Genomic DNA, 24,321 nt, shown 5'->3' with positions numbered 1-24,321 from the left:
CTTCTACCCCTCCCCTCCTCCCGAGTCCTCCCTCCCCCCCTTTCCTTCCCGTCCTCCCTCCCCTTTCACCCCATACCCTCCCTGTCCCTCCCCCTTCACTGGATCCCCCGCACCTCATCCCAGTATCCTCTGAGACCCTGTTATCCACCTCACAGGTCCTCACACCCATGGAACAGCCTCCCCCACCAGCAGAACACTCACCAAGGAGGCGATTTGAGAAGGGACAGAAGAAAGTGAGCCTCAAAGCGATGTACACAAACATAGATGGAATTACAAATAAAGCAAATGAGCTTGGAGAACTGGTACTAGAGGATAACCCAGACATAATAGCCCTCACAGAAACAAAGATCACGAAAACGATAACAAATGCAGTGTTCCCACAGGACTATTATGTTATGAGGAAAGAGAGGGAAGGAAGAGGTGGGGGTGGTGTAGCTCTGCTGGTAAGAAAAGGCTGGGATTTTGAGGAGATGGATATTCAGGGCTGTGAAGGTTTTAGTGACTACATAGCAGGTACTGTAACAAATGGAGGGAAAAAAATTATAGTCGCAGTCATATATAATCCACCACCAAATGACAGAAGACCTAGACAGGAATATGATAGAAACAACATGGCCACCATTAACATAATAGAAAGAGCAGCTTCTGTTGCTAGCAGGAATGGATCTGGACTACTAATTATGGGAGACTTCAACCATGGGAAGATAGATTGGAAGAACAGAGACCCGCATGGAGGACCAGAAACATGGAGAGCTAAGCTGCTGGACGTGGCAACAAGAAACTTTCTAAGCCAGCACACCAAAGAACCAACAAGAATGAGAGGAGAAGATGAACCAGCAATGCTTGATTTGATATTTACCCTAAATGAATGGGATATAAGGGAAGTTAAGATGGAAGCGCCCTTGGGAATGAGTGACCACAGTGTATTGAACTTTGAGTACCTGGTAGAGCTAGGACTTATCTCCCCCCAAAAAGAACTAGGAATCAAAAGGCTGGCATACCGAAAGGGGAATTATGAACAGATGAGAAGTTTCCTAAGTGAAATACCTTGGGACACAGACCTCAGAGACAAGTCTGTACAGGGTATGATGGACTATGTTACCCAAAAGTGTCAGGAGGCAGTAAACAGGTTCATCCCGGCCCAAAGGGAAAAATCCGAGAAGCAACAGAAGAATCCATGGTATAATAGGCCATGTATGGAAGCGAAGAAACTGAACAAAAAGGCGTGGAGGAACTTCCGGAATAACAGAACACCAGAAAGCAGAGAGAGATACCAGAGAACCAGGAATGAGTACGTCAGGGTGAGAAGAGAAGCAGAGAAAAATTTTGAAAATGATATAGCAAACAAAGCCAAGACCGAACCAAAGCTACTCCACAGTCACATCAGAAGGAAAACAACAGTGAAAGAACAGGTATTGAAACTTAGAACAGGCGAGGATAGGTATACAGAGAATGACAGAGAGGTGTGTGAGGAACTCAACAAGAGGTTCCAGGAGGTCTTCACAATAGAACAGGGTGAGGTCACTGTGCTAGGAGAAAGGGAGGTAAACCAGGCGGCCTTGGAGGAGTTCGAAATTTCGAGAGAGGAGGTCAAGAGACACCTGCTGGATCTGGATGTTAGAAAGGCTGTTGGTCCAGATGGGATCTCACCATGGGTACTGAAAGAGTGTGCAGAGGCACTTTGCCTGCCACTCTCCATAGTGTATAGTAAGTCACTAGAGACGGGAGACCTACCAGAAATATGGAAGACGGCGAATGTGGTCCCAATATACAAAAAGGGCGACAGACAAGAGGCACTGAACTACAGGCCAGTGTCCTTGACTTGTATACCATGCAAGGTGATGGAGAAGATCGTGAGAAAAAACCTGGTAACACATCTGGAGAGAAGGGACTTCGTGACAAATCGCCAACATGGATTCAGGGAGGGTAAATCTTGCCTTACAGGCTTGATAGAATTCTACGATCAGGTGACACAGATTAAGCAAGAAAGAGAGGGCTGGGCGGACTGCATTTTCTTGGATTGTCGGAAAGCCTTTGACACAGTACCACATAAGAGGCTGGTACATAAGCTGGAGAGACAGGCAGGTGTAGCTGGTAAGGTGCTCCAGTGGATAAGGGAGTATCTAAGCAATAGGAAGCAGAGAGTTACGGTGAGGGGTGAGACCTCCGATTGGCGTGAAGTCACCAGTGGAGTCCCACAGGGCTCTGTACTCGGTCCTATCTTGTTTCTGATATATGTAAATGATCTCCCGGAGGGTATCGATTCATTTCTCTCAATGTTTGCGGACGATGCTAAAATTATGAGAAGGATTAAAACAGAAGAGGACTGTTTGAGGCTTCAAGAAGACCTAGACAAGCTGAAGGAATGGTCGAACAAATGGTTGTTAGAGTTTAACCCAACCAAATGTAATGTAATGAAGATAGGTGTAGGGAGCAGGAGGCCAGATACAAGGTATCATCTGGGAGAGGAAATTCTTCAGGAGTCAGAGAAGGAAAAAGACTTGGGGGTTGATATCACGCCAGACCTGTCTCCTGCAGCACATATCAAGCGGATAACATCAGCGGCATATGCCAGGCTGGCCAACATACGAACGGCATTCAGAAACTTGTGTAAAGAATCATTCAGAACTTTGTATACCACATATGTCAGGCCAATCCTGGAGTATGCAGCCCCAGCATGGAGTCCATATCTAGTCAAGGATAAGACTAAACTGGAAAAGGTTCAAAGGTTTGCCACCAGACTAGTACCCGAGCTGAGAGGTATGAGCTACGAGGAGAGACTACGGGAATTAAACCTCACTTCGCTGGAAGACAGAAGAGTTAGGGGGGACATGATCACCACATTCAAGATTCTGAAGGGGATTGATAGGGTAGATAAAGACAGTCTATTTAACACAAGGGGCACACGTACTAGGGGACACAGGTGGAAACTGAGTGCCCAAATGAGCCACAGAGATATTAGAAAGAACTTTTTTAGTGTCAGAGTGGTTGACAAATGGAATGCATTAGGAAGTGATGTGGTGGAGGCTGACTCCATACACAGTTTCAAGTGTAGATATGACAGAGCCCGATAGGCTCAGGAATCTGTACACCTGTTGATTGACGGTTGAGAGGCGGGACCAAAGAGCCAGAGCTCAACCACCGCAAACACAACTAGGTGAGTACAACTAGGTGAGTACACACACACACACACACACACACACACACACACACACACACACACACACACACACACACACACACACACACACACACACACACACACACACACACACACACACACACACACACACACACACACACTCACACACACACACACACACACACACACACACACACACACACACACACACACACACACACACACACACACACACACACACACACACACACACACACACACTCACACACACACACACACACACACTCACACACACACACACACACACACACACACACACACACACACACACACACACACACACACACACACACACACACACACACACACACACACACACACACACACACACACACACACACACACACACACTCCCTCCCTCCCATCATCTGACCACCTGACCTGAAGTGACATCTCTGCCCCCTCCCCCCCCCCCAGTTTCTCAGGCATCCCCTCCCCTACAAACACACACACTCACTCTCTCTCTTTATCATGCTCTATCTCTCCCTCCCTCTCTCTCTCTATCTCTCTCTCTCTCTCTCTCTCTCTCTCTCTCTCTCTCTCTCTCTCTCTCTCTCTCTCTCTCTCTCTCTCTCTCTCTCTCTCTCTCTCTCTCTCTCTCTCTCTCTCTCTCTCACCTCGCTTGCCCTCCTCCTGACAAATCCTATCACAGCATAACAGGAACAGGGGCAAGCATGATGGCCAGTGGAAACAGAGGAACAGGGAAAGTCAAGGTGATGAAGGAAATTTTAGCCCAGTTTGTGGAGAATATCAAGTGTGAGATGATGGGAGTGATGCAGGAAATGAAGAGTGAAATAAGCAACCTGAAAAGAGAGCTGACAGCAGGAAAAGAGGAGATTAGAACCCTCAAAGTGAACAATGCTGATGCTGAGACTCAGATAATCATCCAGGGGGAAGGTGGAAATAGTATATTGTCACTATAAAAGAAACATTTGCAGAAATGCTAAAAAAAAATAACTCTGAAGTAATGTCCACAATGATAGAGGTGGCAATGAAAGCAGCTACCTCACAGGAAGCGGCACGTGCCACTAGCCAGCTGCTGGAAAGAAAAAGATCAGTGGTAGCTGTGGGTATTAAAGAGCAGGAAGGCTCCAACAGGACAAAGTGGAATGATAAGAACAATGCAGCAGTGAATGAAATACTGAAGGCACTAGACATGGAAGGGGCTGAGCATAGAATTGAGAAGGTTTTCAGGCTAGGCTGGTACAACAAAGACCGAGATCGTGTGTTAAAGATAGTGTTTGCAAACGAAAACACAAAGGAGTTGATTCTAACAAGGAAAAACCGCCTGCAACATGTGGGAGAATTAAAAAAACGTATTCCTCCAGAAAGACATGACGAGGGAGGAGAGAGCCATGGTGGCAGAAGCAAGAAAGAGGCGCAGGGCGAGAGGGGAAAACCAGGAACTCACAGCTCCCAACACATCATCCCCAGAGGTGAGGGGAGAACCCACAACCAGCTACCCAGTAACACCAGAGGAGAGGGCAACTACACCACCCTCCTCTGCATAGAAAACCCCCCTACCCCAAACCCTCCCTGCCCCTACTCAAATGCTCAGCCAAATCTCCCTCCACCCACACCCCATTCCCACCCTACGACCCCTCCCCCCCTCCTGCTATGTCCCCCCTCACCCCTTTTCTTTCCAGTCTTCCCTCCCCCTTCATCCCAAACTCTCTTTCCCCCCCCCTTCACTTGATCCCTCGCCCCTCACCCCAGTATCCTATGAGACCCTGTTATCCACCTCACAAATCCTCACATCCATGGAACAGCTTCCCCCACCAGCAGAACACTCACCAAGGAGGCGATTTGAGAAGGGGCAGAAGAAAGTGAGCCTCAGGGCAATATACACTAACATAGATGGAATTACAAATAAAGCAAATGAGCTTGGAGAATGGGTACTTGAGGAAAACCCAGATATAATAGCACTCACATAAACAAAGCTAACGAAAACCATAACAAATGCAGTGTTCCCACAGGACTATTATGTTATGAGGAAAGAGAGAGAAGGAAGAGGCGGTGGTGGTGTAGTTCTGCTGGTAAGAAAGGGCTGGGACTTTGAGGAGATGGTTACTCAGGGCTGTGAGGGTTTCAGTGACTACATAGCAAGTACCATAACACCTGGGAGGACAAAAAATTATAGTCGTAGTCATTTATAATCCACCACCAAATGACAGAAGACCCAGACAGGAATATGATAGAAACAACATGGCCACCATTAATATAATAGAGAGAGCAGCTTCTGTTGCCAACAGGAGTGGATCTGGAACACTAATCATGGAGACTTCAACCACGGGAAAATAGACTGGGAGAACAGGGATGGAAGACCAGAAACATGGAGAGCTAAGCTGCTGGATGTGGCAACAAGACACTTTCTAAGCCAGCACCTCAAGGAAGCAACAAGAATGAGAGGAGAAGAGGTACCAGCCATGCTCGATCTGATATTTACCCTAAGTAAGTGGGATATAAGGGAAGTTAAGATGGAAGCACCCTTGGGAATGAGTGACCACAGTGAATTAAACTTTGAGTACTTGGTACAGCTGGGAATTATCTCCCCCCAAAAAAGAACTAGGAAACAAAAGGATGGATTACCGAAATCTGATGAGACGTTTCCTAAAGGAAATACTTTGGGACAGACCTCAGAGCTACGTCTGTACAAGATATGATGGACTATGTCACCCAAAAGTGTCAGGAGGCAGTAAACAAGTTCATCCCGTCCCAAAGGGAAAAATCCGATAGGCAAAATAAGAATCCATGGTATAACAGGGCATGTATGGAAGCAAAGGAGCTGAAGAAAAGGGCATGGAGGAACTTCCGTAATAACAGAACACCAGAAAGTAGAGAGAGATACCAGAGAACCAGGAATGTGTATGTTAGGGTGAGAAGAGAAGCAGAGAAAAATTATGAAAATGATACCTCTCCTTGCCCGAAACGCTATGCGTATTACTGGCTTTAGGTATTGTATGTACTACCTCTATCTTTGAATCTAACAGAATGTTTGTACTGCAACGCTGCAACTATGCATGTACTGTTTCTAAATAAATTATTATTATTATTATTATTATTATTATTATTATTATTATTATTATTATTATTATTATTATTATTATTATATAGTAAACAAAGCCAAGACCGAACTAAAGCTACTCCATAGTCACATCGGGAGGAAAACAACAGTGAAAGAACATGTAATGAAACTTAGAACAGACGAGGACAGGTATACAGAGAATGACAAAGAGGTGTGTGAAGAACTCAACAAGATGTTCCAGGAGGTCTTCACAATAGAACAAGGCGAGGTCACTGTGCTAGGAGAAAGGGAAGTAAACCAAGCGGCCTTGGAAGGGTTCGAAATTACGAGTGAGGAGGTCAAGAGACACCTGCTGGATCTGGATGTTAGAAAGGCTGTTGGTCCAGACGGGATCTCACCATGGGTACTGAGAAAGAGTGTGCAGAGGCACTTTGCTTGCCACTCTCCATAGTGTATAGTAGGTCACTGGAGACGGGAGACCTACCAGAAATATGGAAGTCGGCGAATGTGGTCCCAATATACAAAAAGGGCAACAGGCAAGAGGCACTGAACTACAAGCCAGTGTCCTTGACTTGTATTCCAAGGTGGTGAAGATCGTGAGAAAAAACCTAGTAACACATCTGGAGAGAAGGGACTTCGTGATAAATCGTTAACATGGATTCAGGGAAAGTAAATCTTGCATGACTGGCTTAATAGAATTCTACGACCAGGTGACAAAGATTAAGCAAGAAAGAGAAGGATGGGCGGACTGCATTTTCTTGGATTGTCAGAAAGCCTTTAACACAGTACCGCATAAGAGGCTGGTACATAAACTGGAGAGACAGGCAGGTGTAGCTGGTAAGGTGCTCCAGTGGATAAGGGAGTACCTAAGAAATAGGAAGCAAAGAGTTACGGTGAGGGGTGAGACCTCGGATTGGCGTGAAGTCACCATTGGGGTCCCACGGGGCTCTGTACTCGGTCCTATCTTGTTTCTGATATATGTAAACGATTTCCCGGAGGGTATAGATTCATTTCTCTCAATGTTTGCTGACGATGCCAAAATTATGAGAAGAATTAAGACAGAGGATGACTGTTTGAGGCTTCAAGAAGACCTAGACAAGCTGAAGGAATGGTCGAACAAATGGTTGTTAGAGTTTAACCCAAGCAAATGAAATATAATGAAGATAGGCATAGGGAGCAGGAGGCCAGATCCTAGGTATCATCTGGGAGATGAAATTCTTCATGAGTCAGTGAGAGAAAAAGACTTGGGGGTTGACATCATGCCAGACCTGTCCCCAGCAGCCCATATCAAGAGGATAACATCAGCTGCATATGCCAGGCTGGCCAACATAAGAACGGCATTCAGAAACTTGTGTAAGGAATCATTCAGAACTTTGTATACCACATATGTCAGGCCAATCCTGGAGTATGCATCCCCAGCATGGAGTCCATATCTAGTCAAGGATAAGACCAAACTAGAAAAGGTTCAAAGGTTTGCCACCAGACTAGTACCCGAGCTGAGAGGTATGAGCTACGAGGAGAGGCTACGGGAATTAAACCTTACTTCGCTGGAAGACAGAAGAGTTAGGGGGGACATGATCACCACATTCAAGATTCTCAAGGGTATTGATAGGGTAGATAAAGACAGGCTATTTATCACAAAGGGCACATGTACTAGGGGACACAGGTGGAAATTGAGTGCCCAAATGAGCCACAGAGATATTAGATAGAATTTTTTTGTGTCAGAGTGGTTGACAAATTGAATGCATTAGGAAATGAGGTGGTGGATGCTGACTTCATACACAGTTTCAAGTGTAGATATGATAGAGCCCAATAGACTCAGGAACCTGTACACCTGTTGATTGACGGTTGAGATGCGGGACCAAAGAGCCAGAGCTCAACCCCCACAAGCACAATTAGGTGAGTACATAAAGCACACACAGGAAACAACCAGTACAGCACATCCAAAAACGCAAACAAATACAAACAAACACAACGCCCCAACGAGGCGAATCAAAACACGGATACAAACATACATACAGCAGACACGGCAACAAAAACAAAAGACAGGGAGTATACAAATCGAGCACAAGTACTATTGATATTTATCCGGGAACTCCCGCGCCGGAAGGAGCAAGCAGTAAGCCTCCCAAATCATCTGGACGTCTTCGGACACCTGTTGACCAGGAGACGCACAAGACCGAGGCATCAAATCAGGCACCCCATAAATAAACCCCTTAATCCACGGCATCCAAATAGTTGAAAAGTACCACGGGACCAGACACATCCAGTAATCCTAAGTGAGATCCAAACACTGCAACTTAGGAACTACGCCCCCGGCAGCCATGATCACAGGTAAGGGTTCCACACTAAGGGGTTCCGCACCAGACTCCGCACTTGAATTCGCACTGGATGTTGCACAGAGCCGCACAGGGCATCGCACTGGGCTTCGTACGGATTTTCGAACGAGGCTTTTCACTAGGCCTCTCACGGGCTGCGCACTGGGGGGACCCGCAGAGAACACAGACGCGCCAGGGCCCCGCCACCGGGCACAGGAGCAGAGGCCCACTGGCGCACAACTTTCCTTAAGACCACGACGAGGTCCCGATCAGCCGGAACAGCTTCTCACTGTGGGGAGCCAACTGCAGTAGGTAGAGGGGGCGACCCAGGAAGTAGCACAGAGCCCCCCACAGTACCGCTAACGACTGCGGGAGACGCCGGAGCATCATCCTCTCCCACCTCCACTCAAGGCACACCACGAAGGGGGAGACACTCTCGGAACCCGCCTCGAGCGCTTGGAGACAGGCAGCTGGTCGTCCGAACTATCATCCCCATCATTCCATATCACAGCAGAACTCTCCGACGGGCCCCTTCAAAGCCCAGCCCCTGAGAACCGCAGCCTCCATAGCCAGGGGCACTGGACCGCACATCGCAGGAGACAGCCCCTCGTGGACATCCAGAATGACAGGAGACACCGTATCCAGGGACAGAACAAGCTGGGGCGGCCGAGACAAGGTGGGCTGGGGCGTCAAGGACAGGGACGACTCAGGCGGGGAAGACGGCAGCGGGGATGGGGCTGCCCCAACCCCCACGGCAACATCCACTCCACCACCCACATCTGCACCCAGGCGAGCCGCAGGATCCAACACCGAGACAGTAGCCGGCAGGGAAACAACACACATTCTAGCACTTGGAGACAGGTCCGGAGACGACAATGGGGGAAAATCCTCCTCCCGGAAGAGGTTAACAGGGGGTAACCCGGCGCTCCTCACACTGCACGGCCTGGTGACCCGGTAGGCCGCACCTGAAACATGTTCTAGGTTGTCCTGCGTGAAAGATACGAATTGGGAACCCCAACAGCATGGAGGACGGTATAGGATCCCTGAGGCACATGGCGAGAGTGCGGGTCTCACACGGGACCCCCTTCCACCTCCCAGTAGAGACGGCATTGACTCTCACATAAAGGACCCGCCCAAAACGGGCAAAGTACCGACGTAGAAGGTCCTCAGGGAACTTGAAGGGCATCCCATGCACCGCTACATACGTCGTGGCACCACAACGGTCACTGGAGAGGTTCACTGACCCACCATCTCCAGGAAGATTGAAAGAGCGCCCATCATAGCACACGCCGAGATCCTGGTAAATCACTGTGGAGCCGACTTGACAATCGCCCGCCTCCCAACAAGCACCTGCACACCACACACAGCCTCCACAGGAACACGAAGCATATCAAGTATCACCTCCTCTACTGCGTGGTAGGAAGCATTCCCGGAAAATTCCAGGTCAATTGAGGCCTGCCTGGTGACAATGGGCACAGGCCCCCAATGACTGCAGACCGTCACGACCCCAGGGGCCCCTCAGGAGAAACACGGGACGCAAGCCACGTCAGCAGCGACGCTCAGGTCTACACACCATGCCGGGTTGACACTAACTCTATCTTTTGATAGGTAGTTGCTGCTGCATTCGCTCCGATAACTTAGGCAACAATCCTAGAAAACAAACAATACAAAATATATTTTCCATTTGATCGAAAAAGTTCCCAGCATATCACTACATGATCTCATTCAGTTATACCTTGTTTCTGCAACAATATATAACTGTAGTATTCAAATCTGTGATAGGGAAATGGGAAAGAAATAAAAAAAGAGAGATCAAAGCTTGGAAGGAAGGACAATTAGAGGAGTAAAACGCCTTAGAACATAGAGGAAGAAAAAATAGATAAAGAGGTAGGAGGGCACAAATGAGTTAAGAGGAGGATTAAAGGGAAACTAAAAGTGGAAGGGGAAAGAGCTAAAAAAAGGAGAGCTAAAAAAAGGAGAGCTAAAAAATTGAGAGCTAAAAAAAAGGGAGCTAAAAAAAGGAGAGCTAAAAAAAAGTAGAGCTAAAAGTGCAAAGGAAAGGAATTAAAAAAACTTGTGGAGGGAAAGGGCCTAATAGATATGTAAATAGAAAGAGAAGGATTCACTTCCACCATCCACCATGTTACAGACGTCTGGAATGTTATTCGAAGCTGTTATCTCTAGTAATGATAACATGTAATAACTTACACAATGAATTGTGTAAGTGAGTTTCCTTCACTCTTCTTTACACCACACATGACTAGCATGAGTTCAAGATGTAGGATTTAAAGGCATTCATTCAAAATTTAGTTTATATTTTTCTTATTTACTCAACATATATAAAATGTTAATCAAATTAACATTATGAGTGGCATCACTAAAGGGAAAATTGAGAAAACTGCATAACTGACTGCCAAATAGCATGTTCACCAAACATTTAAATGGGAATCACGGTATACCATTCAATACCTCACATACATCTTTCTCCAAGGTCTAAGATAATAATTAGGCTGAGGGGGGGAGGGGCAGTCTCGTCCAAAGACCCCCACCAGCCTGCAGCTTGATATTCAACTCTCAATGTGAGTGCCGATCCCCTATCTCTCCATCTCTAAACTTGCTAACCCAGTTTATCTGCAGAGTCAAGAAGCTACGCTCTACCCACATGACAGAGCATGAAGATATCTTGCTACAAGAAATTGACAAGTGGGTGCTTTTTGGTGGACGGAGCACGGCATGCCGGCACAGTTGACCCACAACTACCCATTTAGCATGGGTAGTATTTCGAGTCACTGTATCTGAATTGTCATTAACATGTGGTCCCCCACTACCGACATTAACATGTGGTCCCACCACCACCGACATTAACATGTGGTCCCACCACCACCGACATTAACATGTGGTCCCACCACCACCGACATTAACATGTGGTCCCACCACCACCGACATTAACATGTGGTCCCACCACCACCGACATTAACATGTGGTCCCACCACCACCGACATTAACATGTGGTCCCCCACCACCGACATTAACATGTGGTCCCCCACCACCGAACGTTTAGGTCTCAGTGTATGTTCACACTCGGAAGGTGAGAGTTTGAATTGTCACTGGACAGAATATTTGGCGCCGCAATTTCCTGTCTTTCTGGACTAGATTCTCTATATTACTTTATAAATAAAATAGTTTATGATATTAAGTAACAACTGTGTGTATCTATAACAATCTCGTTATCAAGGACATACATTTACTGATGGTTTATTGTTGTCTTCCTTCCAAATTAGAACCACTACATGATTATGTTCAACCTAAAATAGTTTAAGGTCCAGCGTTGTCAAAATGGCCAGTAGCTTATATTTTGGCTAGCTACCAACAGCCAACCATTTGAGTGTGTGAAACCAAAGTTTAGCTCTCTTTAGCTGTTTCAATGTTAGTCTTCAGGATAAATAGTCTGCTGGATTTTCTTTTCTTGAGAAGTGTAATAACTCATGCAGCGAGGAAAGGTCTCTTATTTCGAGTATTCTTCTAATTGTAAAAGTAGTTTTACTCATATTATTGCTTACCTATTTAATTGTGTTCTCATTGCATACTTATTGAAGTACGATTTCAATATCAGATCACCTTACTTGCTTAGTACGTTAGTATATCAGCTGGTAAATTCATTCACAAAAATTATTTAAAAATAAGAAAAAGCAAAGAAGTACATTAGCAATGAGTACTTTCTGGTGTGCTGCAATATTTCTTCCGCAAACTTTTATTAATTTTTGCTGCAACATGTTTCACAAATTCAGAGACAAAATTCCTGAACCACCCGTAGTTATTGTACGTTATTAGTTATTGTAAATGCACATAATACACCTTTGCTTTAATATTATGAAGTATTTTTTGTAAATAAAAATTAAGATTATATAATTTTAATTTTAAATAATTATTTTATAAAGAAATTTAAATAAAACTTACTAAATCTGTGAGATAACTGTTTCACTTAATTTATATTTAAATACTCGTAAATACCTGTGTATAGAGGACAGACGTTATTGCAGGAATAAGAAGTAAATCATAGTTCTAAATATACTGGTTCAGATGAATTGGTCGATGAAAAGAATTCAACATAAACTAATTTTTCTTTCTATTAATTATATTCAAGATATATCCAACCGTTTCAGAAAGCTTGAAAGACTTCATGGGCAACAAGATGAAAGTAGTAACAGCATCTGTTGACTTACCGTATCTTGACTACCAGCGAGTCAGCGAGACCCCCGGAACAGCCATTGTGTTGACCGACTCCACTGACGCCCGGCTCATCCACACCTTCGCCCACAAACTCAACTTCACGTAAGATTAAACCTGCCCACTAAAATGTTTGATTTAAAATGAGTTATTACAAACAAAGTACACGCGCAAACACACACTGACACAATAATGGTCTGAAAATTATATTAGCCTTTATCCCTGATAAATGCAAGTTTATTAAGATAGAAACTGGAGTCAAATGATTTTAAATACCATACAGTATGAAGGGAAGACACTTTCCATTCTCTGGAAACCAAAAATATATAAAAAATTAGGAGTGGACATGACGAAAAATCTTATACCAGAGGCACACAAGAGCAGAATAGCGACAGACAGCTGCATATGCAATACTGACACACGTCTGGTTACCTTCAGGAACCTGTATAAAGATCCTTTCCGAGGGCTGTAAACATCCTTTGTGACACTCATTGTTGAGTATGTTGCACCAGCTTGGAACTCCTATTTAATGAAACACAAATCGAACTAGAAAGGGTCCAAAAATATATACCAACGCTCGTTCCTGAGCTAAGGGCCCAGAACTAGGCATAAAGACTGAGAGAACTGGACATCTAAACACTGAAGGAAAGAGGGAATAAGGCAGACAGAATAACGCTGAAAAAGATTCTAAGATCCTGGCGTTCCGCGAGCGCTATGTCATGGGTTCGTATCCTGGCCGGGGAGGATTTACTGGGCGCAATTCCTTAACTGTAGCCTCTGTTTAACGCAACAGTAAAATGTGTACTTGGATGAAAAAACGATTCTTTGCGGCAGGGGATCGTATTCCAGGGACCATAGGATTAAGGACTTGCCCGAAACGCTACGCGTACTAGTGGCTGTACAAGAATGTAACAACTCTTGTATATATCTCAAAAAAAAAAAAAAAAAAAAAAAAAAAGGATTGAAAAAGAAGACATGGATGCAGAGTTCAAATTATGAAACAGTAGAACTAGAAGACTTTAGTGGCAATTGGAAACAGATAAGTTACAAAGATGAGAGTAAGAATTTTCCAGTATAAAAGTTACAACAAAGTGAAACGGACTAAATGTGGTAGTTTTCGAAGCCACTTTACTACGCAATATTAAATGTAAATATGATAAGAAAACTAGTGAATTTTTTCTCAGAACTAAACTACTTATACTCGAAAAGCGGGACATAGGAGCAAATGCAACGACCCTCCAAGAACCGACAACTGAGTATGCACACGCACGCACGCACGCACGCACACACACACACACACACACACACACACACACACACACACACACACACACACACACACACACACACACACACACACACACACACACACACACACACACACACACACACACACACACACACACACACACACACACACACACACACACACACACACACACACACACACACACACACACACACACACACACACACACTCACACACACACACACTTAAGTACTTAATGAAACAGACAGAGAGAAAGATCTAGGAGTTGATATCACACCAAACCTGTCTCCTGAAGCCCACATAAAGAGAATAACGTCTGCGCATATGCGAGGCTGGCTAACATCAGAACAGCGTTCAGGAACCTGTGTAAGGAATCATTCAGAATCTTGTACACCACATATGTAAGACCAATCCTGGAGTATGCGGCCCCAGCACGGAGCCCGTACCTTGTCAAGCACAAGACGAAACTGGAAAAAGTCCAAAGGTATGCTACTAGACTAGTCCCAGAACTAAGAGGCATGCGTTATGAGGAAAGGCTGCGGGAAATGCACCTTACGACACTGGAAGACAGAAGAGTAAGGGGGGACATGATCACAACCTACAAAATCCTCAGGGGAATCGACCGGGTAAACAAGGATGAACTATTCAACACTGGTTGGACGCGAACAAGGGGACAGAGGTGGAAGCTGAGTACCCAAATGAGCCACAGAGACGTTAGAAAGAACTTTTTCAGTGTCAGAGTAGTTAGTAAATGGAATGCATTAGGAAGTGATGTGGTGGAGGCTGACTCCATACACAGTTTCAAATGTAGATATGATAGAGCCCAGTAGGCTCAGGAATCTGTACACCAGTTGATTGACGGTTGAGAGGCGGGACCAAAGAGCCAGAGCTCAACCCCCACAAGCACAATTAGGTGAGTACACACACACACACACACACACACACACACACACACACACACACACACACACACACACACACACACACACACACACACACACACACACACACACACACAGTCAGGGTAGGAAGGTCTTAGCACCTGTGTGGCAAGGGTCCCACAGGCAAGGCAGGTAAGTGTCCCACACACTCATACTCCACTCCCTCTTTTACCCCCTTCTCACTCTCCCAAAAGACTCCCCCCCCCCCCCAACCATTTCCCCCTATAATTGACCACAAAAACGTACTTATGTGAGACACGTTTTTACTTATGTGAGACATTATGCCAGTCTCAGGATAACCCTCCGCTCCCTCTTTCCCACCCCCTCTTTCCCACCCCCATCTTTCACTCCCAAGAAACACTCCCCTTCCCCTGCACGAGAACCGTCCAAATAGGGGCTTTTGACACTTAGTTGACAACTGACTATAACTACAGTCTCTCATCCTACCCCCCTCCTCCACCCTCTTCCCCCTCCTTCCCCTGTGCATGCAAAGATAGATCTTTTTGGAGCCTCTCCCCCTTCCTCCCTATCTCTCCCTGTAACCTCCCCATACACGCACATCACACTCATACATACCACGCCATACACGCACTCTCTCTCTCTTTCTCTCGCCCGTCCACACCCCCCTTCCACCCCCCCCCCCATCCACACACATACTGACATTCGCATGAGCGCACGTGCACACAAGTGCTCGCACACAAAATACACTTACTCTCTCCATTCTCTCTGTCTCTCCCTTCTCTTTCTCTCCCTTCTCTTTCTCTCCATTCTCTTTCTCTCTCTCTCTCTCTCTCTCAATATCTCTCTCTCTCTCTCTCAATATCTCTCTCTCTCTCTCTCTCTCTCTCTCTCTCTCTCTCTCTCTCTCTCTCTCTCTCTCTCTCTCTCTCTCTCTCTCTCTCTCTCTCTCTCTCTCTCTCTCTCTCTCTCTCTCTCTCTCTCTCTCTCTCTCTCTCTCTCTTTCTCTCTCTCTCTCTCTCTCTCTCTCTCTCTCTCTCTCTCTCTCTCTCTCTCTCTCTCTCTCTCTCTCTCTCTCTCTCTCTCTCTCTCTCTCTCTCTCTCTAAGGGAAAAACATGACTGGGATACAAACTCAGGGAGACAAACTCAGGGAGACAAACATGGCAGGAACAAACCGAGAGGAAAGGAGGGACAGGATGCCTTTATTAGGGGAATAATTGCACAAATATGGAATGAATTTAGTGAAGGACTGAGGGCAATAAGGGAGACAGGAACCAACCTGCAGGATGAGCTGAAGACAACGAAGGAAGAAATAAGAAGCCTGAAAAAAAATCCTCCCCAATACCAGACACAAACCATCCCTCAAGGAGATGGTAATGTTCCTGTAGAGGAACCTACACTGACAACCCTCATTTGCAAACTTTTTTAAAAAGAGCCCTTAAACTAGGTCTGCAGTAAGGGAAGTTGCCCTGGAAGTGCAGCCTTACTGCAGAAGTACTAGCCGGCTGATAGAGCGAAAAAGAACAATAGTAATAGTAGGCATTAAGGAGCAAACAGGGACCAGTCCAGCGGAGTGGAGAAACAAGGACAAAAACGAAGTTAATGAGATCCTAAAAGAGGTAATGATGGAGAGGGCTGACCAGAATGTTGAAAAGGTTTTCAGGCTCGGACAGTACAAGAAGGACAGAGATCAATTGATAAAGGTGGTATTCATGAGTGAGAACATAAAAGAGAATGAATGTTAGCAAGGAAGAGCAGACTAGCAAATGTACTGAAGTTCAAAAAAGTATTCCTGCAGAGGGATATGACAAAGGAAGAGAGAATTAGGCCAGCAGCCGCAAGGAGGGAGAGCAGGGAAAGAGAAAGGAATCAGGGAACCACAACCCCGAACCCTACAATCCCAGAGGGGGAGTGGGGAACCCTCCACAAGCAGTTCAACTGCCACAGAGAAGCACCACCCCCACCTTCCACCTAATAGGCAACCTACCTGCCCCAACCCCTACCAGCCTCCGCTAGGTGCCCACCTAGGGCCCCTAGCCCCCCTCCCCAGGACCCCCCTTCTTCCCCACCCCCACCCCAAGCCCTCCCTCCTCCCCCGTGTGCTCTCTTCTCCACCACCCCCAAGCCCTCCATTCTTCCCCACCCCCTAAGCCCTCCATTATCCCCCACTCCCCTAAAACTTCCATTCCCCCCCTTCTAAGCCCTACCTTCTCTCCCACTCCCCCAAGCCCTCTCTTCCTCCTCACCCCCCTCAGCCCTCCCTTCCCACCCCCATCCTCCCAAGCCCTCCCTCCCCCATAGTCCCCCATGCCTCCCCTTCTCCCACACTCCCCCAAGCCTCTGTCTCTCACCCCCCTCCCATACCTTCCCCTCTCACCCTCTCCCATAGTCCCCCAAGCCTCCCCTTCTCCCACACTCCCCCAAGCCTTCATCTCTCACCCCCCTCTCATACCTCTCCCTCTCACCCTCCCCCTAAGCCCTCTATTCTCCCCCACCCCCCAAGCTCTCCCTCCTGCTCCACCCTCCACATACCTGATCTTCCCAGCCCCCGCACACCCCAGATCCCCCAGGTGCCCCCTTCCTAGGCCCTCCCATCCCGGACCCTCCCAGTTTCCCTGCTTCCGTGGAATCAACAGAAACTGAGAAAGGACAGAAGAGTGTCAGTTGCAGGGTGTTGTACTCGAAATATAGATGACAGTCTCCGTGGTGTAGTGGTAAGACACTCGCCTGGCGTTCCGCGAGCGCTATGTCATGGGTTCGTATCCTGGCCAGGGAGGATTTACTGGGTGCAATTCCTTAACTGTAGCCTCTGTTTAACGCAACAGTAAAATGTGTACTTGGATGAAAAAACGATTCTTCGCGGCAGGGGATCGTATTCCAGGGACCATAGGATTAAGGACTTGCCCGAAACGCTACGCGTACTAGTGGCTATACAAGAATGTAACAACTCTTGTATATATCTCAAAAAAAAAAAAAAAAAAAAAAAAGATGGGATTACAAGCAAGGCAAGTGAACAAAGGGAAAGAGCACAAGAAGTGAACCCAGATGTAATCGGACTCGCAGAAAAAAACCTCTGAGGAATCATAACGAATGCGGTGTTTCCCCAGGACTACACAATAAAAAAGGAAGAGAGGGAAGGAAGCGGAGGATGGGAGTGGCCCTACTAATGAAAAAGAAATGGAGTTTCAAGGAGATGGCTATCCCGGGCTGCAAGGGAATCAGAGACTACATAGCAGGCACCATGACAATGGGAGGACCAGGAATAGTAGTAGCAGTGACATATAAGCCTCCACCAAATGACAAAAGACCCAGGCAAGAGTATGACAACAGCAACATGGCAGTTAACACTATAATTGAGAGGTATTATGATGGTTGTTGTTGTTGGTGGTCCGTCCTTTCGGACAACCAACCAAAAATTCCGGAGAGTGCTTATTTTTTACCAGATCACCCTGGGCGTTTTTGGCAATTGGAGAGGGGCTCAATGTCACACGTTTAGGGGATGCGGCTCCAATACTTAGCCTCGTTGTCACGTGCACACACCCACTCAAGCCTACTATGCAAGGCCCGATTTGCCTAATAAGCCAAGTTTTCCTGAATTAATTTATTTTCTCAAATTTTTTTCTTATGAAATGATAAAGCTACCCATTACATTATGTATGAGGGGAAATATTTTTTTATTGGAGTTAAAATTAACGTAGATATATGACTGAACCTAACCAACCCTACCTAACCTAACCTAACCTATCTTTATAGGTTAGGTTAGGTTAGGTAGCCGAAAAAGTTAGGTTAGGTTAGGTAGGCTAGGTAGTCGAAAAAACATTAATTCATGAAAACTTGGCTTATTAGGCAAATCGGGCCTTGCATAGTAGGCTGAGAAGTGCGTTCTGGCTACTAGGTACGACATATATATACATATATATATATATATATATATATATATATATATATATATATATATATATATATATATATATAAATATATATATATATATATATATATATATATTTATATATTTATATATATATATATATATATATATATATATGTATATATATATATATATATATATATATATATAAATATATAAATATATATATATATATATATATATATATATATATATATTTATATATTTATATATATATATATATATATATATATATATATATATATATATATATATATATATATATATATATATATAAAAGTTTGTGAGGGTACCACCTCTGGTGCCAATGTGGGGACCCATAGCCTCGGAGAAGAAAATAAAAAGTATTCAGAGGAGACCTAGTGGTTTCTCACTGAACACTAATATTATCTTCTCCTACCACCCCCATTCTTTTGTATGTACACATATATATTTACTTTATTTGAACTTTGTTGCAAAAAAGGAGTTACATATGGGTTACAAAGATGGTTGTCATAGGTTGTCGAGTTCCTCCAGCTCCTCAGATGGCGGGCAGGAACCCTGGATGCAGTGTGCATTTCCCCTCTGTATCGCCACACTGAGGCGCTGGAAAAGAAAGCTTGCAGCTCTCGGGTCCCTTGTTGTTTCAATGAGCCTAGAACCCAGTTCCTTCAAAAAACTGGTAGCACTTTTACCCCAGCGCCGAGTGTCTCAGAAGCAATGGGGACAAAATTGTAGTGGTGATCCAGTTCTCTATACTTACGGGATTTGGCTGCTTCCCTGTGGGTGGCAGCGCCACCTGGTTGTGCAACACTGAGGTTAATGTAGGCGTTAGCCAGGGTTGATACGCACGTGAAGTCCCATACCAACTGCTTGCCATTCTTCCAGGGGTTCACTGTGATACCATCCGGGCGACCAATAAGAGCATCAGAGTTACGGGGCGTTAGGTAACGGGGCTCTCTTTCAGCTGGGCATCCAGCTGTGGTGAGGCTCCTCTTGATGATGTCGTTAACTTCACTGTGCCTCGAGTGCCATCCCCCTGTGCTTTGGCAGAGTAGGCCATGGTGGCCGTACCTGTCAGCCACCACCTCGCCGCAAATACACCTATATCTGGTGTGGATTGGGGCAGCAAGGCGGAGGGCCACAGCAATTCGGAGGGCGTGTGGTGTGAGACGCGTGCCAGTTGCCGACATTGGGGTTGCTAACAGGAAATCCCCTGCATGTGGTGCTGCTACTGCTGTGAGGCGAGCAATGTCGTGTTGTGTTGTTGCAGCACCCAGGCACTCTGCAGCAACTTGGTCTACAATGGGACCACCCCAGCTGGATTGCTTGTGGGCTTTTGGGGATGGTGGTTGAGGTGATTGGCCTGCACGAGAGGCCCACTCTGTGGCACAGCGTGTAAAATTGGGATCATGTACACCTGCCAGCTGATGTAAGTGGGCAGGTAGAATTTCCTTCACAAGGTCGTCGGATGCTGATAAGGAGGACAGGAAGGCTGGAACAGCGATTTGCGTTGCTGTTCGAACTCCGGGACCCCCAAGTCTTACGGGAAGAGAGGCTTGTTTCCACTGTAGGTCATCGAGAGAGAGGGTAAGGGCTTTTTCTAGCATTGATTTCAGTAACCGGTCATACTCACTTAGCTTTTGGCTACTGTAAGATGGTGAACACCTCAGAAAGTAGGTTAACCTGGGGAGGGACAGACATCTGGTGATGAGGTAGAGTGCATCATGAGCATCAATATCCTCAATCCTCCCATCCATCCTCTTAAGGTCGGCGATTTTCTTATCAAGGACCTCATCGATGGCTTTCAACCCCAGGGGAGCTCCTAGGAGTGTGCTGTCTTCAGGTTTAGTTTTATGGATATTTGGCAGAAGACTCTATTCTCTCTACGATGCCCTGGTTGGAACATATTATTTCACATTTAGAAGGGTTCAGGGTGAGGCCTAAAACTGCACCTTGCTCCTGGATTTTTCTTATGTTTCAGAAATGATGTTGATGATGTTTTTCTGATGTTGTTCTGATGTTTCTGATTTTTCTGATGTTTATATATATATATATATATATATATATATATATATATATATATATATATATATATATATATGTCGTACCTAGTAGCCAGAATGCACTTCTCAGCCTACTATGCAAGGCCCTATTTGCCTAATAAGCCAAGTTTTCCTGAATTAATATATTTTCTCTAATTTTTTTCTTATGAAAAGATAAAGCTACCCATTTCATTATGTATGAGGTCAATTTTTTGTTATTGGAATTAAAATTAACGTAGATATATGACCGAACCTAACCAACCCTGCCTAACCTAACCAAACCTATCTCTATAGGTTAGGTTCGGTTAGGTAGCCGAAAAAGTTACGTTAGGTTAGGTTAGGTAGGTTAGGTAGTCGAAAAACAATTATTTCATGAAAACTTGGCTTATTAGGCAAATGGGGCCTTGCATAGTTGGCTGAGAAGTGCGTTCTGGCTACTAGGTACGACATATATATATATATATATATGTCGTACCTAGTAGCCAGAACTCTCTTCTCAGCCTACTATTCAAGGCCCGATTTGCCTAATAAGCCAAGTTTTCCTGAATTAATATATTAACTATAATTTTTTTCTTATGAAATGATAAAGCAACCCTTTTCTCTATGTATGAGGTCAATTTTTTTTTATTGGAGTTAAAATTAACGTAGATATATGACCGAACCTAACCAACCCTACCTAACCTAACCTAACCTATATTTATAGGTAAGGTTAGGTTAGGTAGCCAAAAAAAGCTAGGTTAGGTTAGGTTAGGTAGGTTAGGTAGACGAAAAAACATTAATTCATGAAAACTTGGCTTATTAGGCAAATCGGGCCTTGAATAGTAGGCTGAGAAGTGCGTTCTGGCTATTAGGTACGACATATATATATATATATATATATATATATATATATATATATATATATATATATATATATATATATATATATATATATATATATATATATATATATATTGGAACTTAGTTTGGTCAGAGAGTATGATGTTCATTTCGCCAGATATTCGTCTTTTTTAAGAATGACATATATTGGCGACTTGTCACCTCTCCTGACAACTATCTCCTTGTTCTCACGAAGGCTTTTAGCTGCCGCTTTAAGCTCGGGGGACAGTATGGTGCTTCTGTAGTTGCCTTGATTCTTTCCTCCTTCTGCAATAAGTTCTGCTTGTAAGGTATCTTTGGTAGTGACCTTCTTTTGTGTCTCGAGGTCGAATATGTCGTCCAACAGAATTTCCAACTCTACTTTCCGGGCCATCTCACTCTGACCAAACTAAGTTCCAAAGGGTAACGAAGGACACTACAGCCGAATTAAAAGCAAAGGTCAACAAACTGATCGAAACTGTGAACGCCAAGAAATCCGGACTCCACCTGCCAAAGATCATTGGGGAATATAAACCTGGATATGCGTATGGAAATGTCAAGACGCACAAGCCTGGAAACCCACTTCGGCCAATCATTAGCCAGATACCCACACCCACGTACAGACTGGCGAAGCGACTCAACGGCCTGCTGACTCCTTATGTTCCTTGCGCCTTCAGCCTGAAGTCTCCAAAGGAATTTGTTGACTTACTGCGGGGCACACGGGCCACAGGGATAAGAGCCCCGTTGGACGTAGAATCGCTGTTTACCAACGTACCTGTGGACGAGACAATCGGAATGATAGCCGACAGAGTGTATCGTGATCCAGCCTGTACTCCTCTTGACATACCAGAAAATATTCTGAGGAAACTACTCCAAGCTTGTACTAAAGAGGCACCCTTCTTGAGCCCGGATGGGCACATGTATAAGCAAGTAGATGGGGTCGCCATGGGTTCTCCCCTAGGTGTCCTGTTTGCAAACTTCTATATGGGTACCATCGAGCAAAAAGTCTTAGTCGACATGAACTTGAAACCGGCCATATACTGCAGGTATGTTGACGACATTTTTACACAGGTACCTGATGTCAGACATCTGCAGGAGCTGAAGGAGGCATTTGAGCAGAGTTCCGTGCTGCGTTTCACTTACGAGATGGAAAAGGATGGGAAGCTGCCCTTTCTAGATGTAACAGTCATGGAAAAGGGCGGAGGTTTCCACACTGCAGTCTACACTAAGGAAACAAACATAGGAATGTGCCTAAATGCCAACAGCGACTGCCCTGACAGGTACAAGAGGAGTGTTGTTAACGCATATGTCGACCGTGCTCTCAGCCACAGCTCAGAATGGAAGCAAGTCGACGAAGAACTCTGTAGGGTAAGGCAGGTCCTAGTCAATAACGGCTTCTCCAATGGTTTCGTCGAAGACATCATAAGAAGGAAAGTGAAAAGCCATGCAACCTCTGAAGAGACAACTAACACAACACCTATACCCAATATTAGACTATTTTACAGGAACTTCTTTTCCACAGCTCATAAAACGGAGGAAAGGGTCCTGAAAGATATTGTTGATAGAAACGTTATCCCTACAGACAAAAATCAGAGGATACAACTGACGATTTACTATAAAACCAGAAAAACGGCCCGCCTACTCATGAGAAACTCTCCAGACACAAAACAGAACGCTTTAAAAGAGACTAACGTTGTCTATGCCTTCAAATGCCCACTTGGGGACTGTAAGCTCCAAAAAACCCAGTATATAGGCAAGACAACAACATCTCTTTCTAGGCGTTTAACGATGCATAAGCAACAGGGCTCCATTAAGGAGCATATAATCTCTTCCCACAACCAAACCATCGCCAGAGAAATCCTAGTAAACAACACAGAAATCATCGATAGATACAGCGATAGCAGGCGGCTTGACGTTTGCGAGGCACTACACATCAAGAAGTCAACACCAGCAATCAACAGCCAATTATTGCACAACTATATTCTACCCACCTCAAGACTCCGCTCCAATATAGAAGCATTAAGAAATATGGACCAATAGGCTTTCTATAAACACTTCTATTCAATACCCATTGTTTGTGTTCTGTCTTGTGTTGATACTTTTAATACCCTATTAATATCCCCTCTTGTTCTGTCTTGTGTTAATGCCACATCACCCCTCCCACCTCACTCAAATATAGATATAAAATCAGAGATACGTAAGTTCTATTCAGTTGTGTATTTGTGAACAAAAGTCTTTGAAACTGTAATAAGTTTTACGAAACGCGCCCGTGTCGCGTCAGACTAGAAATAAAAATGAATTTTGGAGAATTAATTTTTGATTTACCTCCAACAGTGAAGCGTAATGTACGAAAGATTGAGAAAATTCGTGTTAGAATTATTAATCTTACTTTTTCGGTCATATTTAATAATATATGTCTACAGGAAAGACTGCTACCAAAATATACTAATATATATATATATATATATATATATATATATGTCGTACCTAGTAGCCAGAACTCACTTCTCAGCCTACTATTCAAGGCCCGATTTGCCTAATAAGCCAAGTTTTCCTGAATTAATATAT

The 24,321-nt window shown here is 44.9% G+C and overlaps 1 protein-coding gene across 1 annotated transcript in view; it reads left to right on the top strand.

Annotated features, from left to right (window-relative positions):
- The window catches only part of LOC123754662 (glutamate receptor ionotropic, delta-1-like), a 225,621-nt gene that overhangs the window by 28,689 nt on the left and 172,611 nt on the right, over positions 1-24,321 (top strand). Inside the window, exon 3 of the mRNA XM_069326882.1 lies at positions 12,709-12,877. Coding sequence (XP_069182983.1) covers positions 12,709-12,877 — 169 coding nt within the window. The remainder of the gene's footprint in view (positions 1-12,708; positions 12,878-24,321) is intronic.

Source organism: Procambarus clarkii, chromosome 18 (genome assembly GCF_040958095.1).
Source record: "Procambarus clarkii isolate CNS0578487 chromosome 18, FALCON_Pclarkii_2.0, whole genome shotgun sequence".
NCBI lineage: Eukaryota > Metazoa > Arthropoda > Malacostraca > Decapoda > Cambaridae > Procambarus > Procambarus clarkii.
The sequence above is the reverse complement of the archived record's forward strand: the minus strand, read 5'-3'. Positions and strand labels throughout refer to the sequence as shown.